The sequence below is a fragment of the Arachis ipaensis genome, chromosome B10 (assembly GCF_000816755.2).
Source record: "Arachis ipaensis cultivar K30076 chromosome B10, Araip1.1, whole genome shotgun sequence".
Classification (NCBI taxonomy): Eukaryota; Viridiplantae; Streptophyta; class Magnoliopsida; order Fabales; family Fabaceae; genus Arachis; species Arachis ipaensis.
The window spans coordinates 15,537,175-15,542,245 of record NC_029794.2 but is presented as its reverse complement, the minus strand read 5'-3'; the positions used below and the strand labels follow the sequence as shown (position 1 = coordinate 15,542,245).

The 5,071-nt window shown below is 32.3% G+C and overlaps 1 protein-coding gene across 1 annotated transcript in view; it reads right to left on the bottom strand.

Annotated features, from left to right (window-relative positions):
* Nucleotides 1-1,562, bottom strand: part of LOC107622813 (ultraviolet-B receptor UVR8) — a 4,134-nt gene extending 2,572 nt beyond the window's left edge. Inside the window, exons 1-3 of the mRNA XM_016324853.2 lie at nt 1,401-1,562; nt 477-516; nt 59-355 (exon numbers count right to left, since the gene is read on the bottom strand). Of these exons, the coding sequence (XP_016180339.1) occupies nt 59-292 (234 nt within the window). The 5' untranslated portion in view covers nt 293-355; nt 477-516; nt 1,401-1,562. The remainder of the gene's footprint in view (nt 1-58; nt 356-476; nt 517-1,400) is intronic.

Genomic DNA, 5,071 nt, shown 5'->3' with positions numbered 1-5,071 from the left:
GCTACTTAATAATAATAATAATAATAATAATAATAATAATAATAAGCATAGGACTTGCCTCTAGTTTGGCAAGGTCTTGAGGGTCCAAATTACATGCTGTGAGGACATGAAGGACAATGGAGGGGTTAGCAGACAAGGGAAACTCCCCCGGGGACGCGTCCCCGAAGCAATGGCGTTGCTGCCTTTGAAATGTTGGAATTGGTGTGGCAACAACAATGGCAGTTGTGATTGGCTGGTCAGGGATGTTATGATGGTATTGTATAGTTGGGGTTCCGCTTGTTGTGGCATCCATTGGGCACTGCCAAGAAACCTTTTGCAGTGCCCAAACTTTTGGCAGTGGAAATGATCTAAACTTCTGATAATTATGGAACAAAAAAACACAAACACAAGAAAGAATATGTGCAAATTTATTATTAATGCCACTACATTAGTTAACTTTAATTTAATTTCTCTGTTTCTCTAACTAAAGTGTGTACCTCAAAAATATAATTGACTAGCAAATCTCAGGTCTCAAACCTACAAAGAGAAAACATACTTGCATAAACTCATTATGTGACACAGTTTAAGAAAAATAAAATAAAAATTCTTAAAAAAAAAAAGAAAAATTCTGAATCATGGGACCAACTACTTCCATTTGGTAAAAAACTATCAATTACAAGCACCAGAGGCCATGCAATTGGTTTAGACACTTAGAATCATGAAACTGGTTTTTTATCTCCTATGATCAGAAACACAGAAAATCACTTCAAAAAAATTAATTGAAAAAATAAAAAAGGTAATAAATCATCACCGATCGTTTCATGAAACAGATGATTCGGATTTTAGATGACTCAGGTGAAGAGAAAAAGCATTAAATAAGGGGATGTATATGTGAAGCTGAATTGAAAGACGAAAACTTTGAGGAGAAGTAACAGTAATCATTCCCCTTAATGAAAGGTATATTCCAAAACAAAAAGTAAAAGGAAAATTTACAAATTTGCAACCAAATTTGTGAAACCCCTCCTTCACGTGAACTCATCATGATTCATCAAAGTGAGATCATAGCAATCAAAACGAAGGAACATATCATAATCTCCCTCCATAGCTAGCAAAAACCCAGAAACAGGGGACTTGCAAATTAGAACCAATTTGTTTCAACAATTACTCATCGGTAAGCGTAAAAATATTTTCTTTTTATAACTATTCTTCTTTTTTAGGTGTGTTGTTCAAAGATCAGAGTAACCAAATTTGACAAGTGCAGTTGCCCTGAATACGCAACCAAAAATTGGGGGAAAAACGGAATAAAGAGGAAAAAAAACAGAGAATCCAGAACAAAATTCACATGCTCAATAAGTTTGCGATTAGTGGCATTACGATCGCCACCGATCGATTAAGAGACAAAGGGAAGAAATGGTGATTACGTATCAGAGACACCAACGATTCCTGAGACTCAATCAGCACCATCGGTGGAAAGAGAAATGCAGAGGGAGAAAGGGGGAGAGAGAGAGGGAGAGAGAAAGAGAGTTTCAACGCTTCTGGATGAAGGAAAAGTTAAGAGCTTTGGGATGAAACTAACGAAGGAGTGTGTGGTGGGGTGCTTGCAATGTGATGAGGAGAGAATTGGGAGAGGAGAGAGATTTTTGAGAGTGAGAATGAATGAAACGGAATGAACTATTTTAGCCTTTTATCTTTCTCTCTCTGTTTTTCTTTCTCCTTCTCATCTTATATAGTGTGTGGAATTTTTTAAAAGAGTATATATTCAATCAATAAAATTTTACATTCAAATTATTTAACCAAGTTGTTACAACCTAATTCAACTTCACGTGCTATTATTTCTAACAACCTTTTGACTTAAGGCGTGACTATATATAATTATATTTTTTATGCAGATTTCTTCTTCTTCTTTTTTTTCAAATTTTCTTAACGTTACTTCTCTACTTTTTCTGTGTTCTCTTCATTCATGATAATTGTTCTTTGATCTGATTTGAATATTAGGATCAATTTTTTTTAAATCAAATTGTGAAATTAGGTTTGAATAGATATTTCGTTTTCGAAGACAATGAATGATGCAAGTTCACATTATCAGTTGAACCAGGGCGAATCGGATTATTGTTTTGAAACAAATCAAGTGGGTGAAGTTTGGTTCGAACCTCGTTAATGTAGTTCGTTTGTAGTTCATGTTGGTATAGTTATTTTGTCTACGAGTTGAATAATTTCGTTTTTCTTTGTAAAAATCAGTGTTTATGGTTTGAATTTGAATGGAATGTTGGAGTTTTGAATTTTTGTTTCGATAAATCTATTTATGTTACGTTTGATGGTCGATACATTTTTTAAAGCTTATAGAATTGTTTTTGGTGTCTTGCTTATAAGTTTTCGATTTTTTTTGTGTCCGTTTGTTTCAAAGGTTTGGATGACTTTTAACAATCTTGAAGAAGACGCTGCTGCTGTTGCTTTTTTCTTCTCCTTCTCCTTTTTTCTTATTTTTCTCTTTCATTATCGTTATTGCCATTATGGTTGTCTTCTTTTTATAAGTATAACAGTTTAAATCCAAAATGCACCGAAATTTCTTAATGATGACGACACACAAATAAACTCAGTTTAAAACAAGTTCAGACTACAAGTACACCTTATTTAAATCCAGAATGCACCATAATTACTTAATGATGACGACAAACAAATAAACTCAGTTCAAAACAAATTCAGACCACAAATGCACCTTATCTAAATCCAAAATGTACCAAATTCAAATCCAAATGTACCGAAATTACTTAATGACGATGACATACAAACAAACTCAATTCAAAACAAGTACAAACCAAAATTTTATCTTATTCCAGAATGCACCAAAATTACTTAATAATAACTCAAAACTTCTCCTCTTCCTTCGTCTTTTTTTGTTCATTTTTTTCTTCTTGTTTTACCTTCTCATTTACTATCTTAACAAGAATAAAAACAAGAAAAAATTAAATAAAGAAAAAAAATGCATAATGATGCAAAATCACTAGAAAGAGGAGGAGAAAAAGAAAAAAATGCAACAAAACAATAAAAGAACAATGATGAGAAGGAAACGCGCGAAGAAGAAGGAGAAAAAGAAGAAGGAGGAGGAGAAACGCGAAAAAGAAGGAGAAGAAGGAAAGGAATGTGGGAACTGTTTCACGTAGTTAGAGCATGTATTCATGCTCCACTAATGAAACTGATTTTTGTTGAGTTTGGACCAACTTGGTTAAACTTGGTTACCAAAAAGACTTGTATGTGTAGCATAACTCCAAATAGGTCCTTAAGAAATTTTGCATCGAATGTTTTTATTCCCAAAAAAATTTTATTATGTTGAGATCCTTGAATTTTACAAAAATAAGACATATAAGTCTTTATTACACTTTTAAGAATCTATTTGTCCAAATAAAAATAATAAATATGGTTAAGGTAGAGATTTATATGTCTTACTCTTGTAAAGTTCATAAAACTCAATATAATAAAATTTTCTTAGAGACAAAAATATCCGACACAAAATTTTTTAGGACTTATTTAAGTATATACTCTTTTAAAATAAATAGAATAAATATATTATTTATGAATATAGAAATAAGTAAAAAAAATTCTCTACTTTACATACTTCGTTTGCAAAGAAACTGGGATACTTATGAATGCATCACATCTTCAATAAAATCTAATAATGTATCATACTTGCATATGAGATAAATTCAAAGATGCAAACCTTGTATATCTCGTTGTCACTTCAGTACTATTTTGTGCTTATTGAGGCTGAGATATGTTTATAAATACTCTGTAATCTGTGCACATGTGATAGGAACATGACATAAAAATTTTGAATATATAAAGAGCTCATTCATGCCTATTGTAATATAGAATTTGAGTCATTTCAATTCTTTTTTGATATTCTTTCAATATATCTAGTATTGAGTATATTATTGTGAGTGTTTATCTATATGGTTGTATTAGAAATACTGACGAAAGAATTGTGTTCAAATTTCTTGACCTTGTGTTGTTTCGAACTCTTCGTATTGATATCCTTGAGGCTGGGTTTCTGGGTCAAAAGAAGGTTAGGAAGACATGGTATAAATTCCCTGCAGTCTTGGCAAACTGAAACTTCATATTCATGCTTTTTTTAGATTATAGGCAATAACCATGCGTGTGTGATGTTCGAGATTCGTGGGAGAATCTTAGCACATCAGGTCATGGAGTTGTATGTTGAGGTCGATGAGACTAGTGGCAATGTTTCCAGTCCGTCTACCTCCACAGTATTAGATCCACGGATAATAGCATTTCCATTCCATTACGCTACACCAAGCGAACACATGGACGATGACTCTAAGCTGGATGAGGAATACATTGCTGAGACTAAAAAGTCCTAAAAAAATCTCTCAAAATAAAAAATTGCTAAAAAAGTGTACTAAAAGACAAAATAGAGGCTTCTAACTCGTCTCCACATGGACACTTATATAGGTACTACACTATACTTACCTCATTTGCAGTGAGGACATCATAGTTATGAACGTATGTCGTCCTCAACGCAAACGAGATATATATAATGTAATGTTCGTGTCTTATCTCGTTTGCAGACATGATATGCTTTTAGCGTGTACTTACTTATCTTGTCCTCAATGCCGATGAGATACATTTAGAACTTTTCTTGTTTTCTATGCAAACGAGATATGTAACGCAGCAAAAAAAAAATCCCTACCCATATCTATATCCGTATATATTATATTTATTTAATTTATTTTAAAAAAAATCTATATATGTGCCTTTCATTTTCAATATTTTTTAAGAAAAGAATTTTAATAAGATTAGCTTCGATTTATTTTCATGCTTGGTGACTAAGTCGTTTTGCTAATCAATTCCAACTAAATTATCCACCTGAGTGAAAGTTACTTATACAACTTGTGGGGTGAATTACACGCTTCTCATTCTTTTGTTGCTATGTGTTTCTTCATCTTCTTCTTCTAAATGTTGTTGATTTTTTGTTTGTTTCTTCTTTTTGTTTGCATTTTCTCTTTTTTTTTGTTTCACAATTTTTTGAGAGGGTGAACTAATTTAGATCTAATCTACAATATCTATGGTATTTATCTAT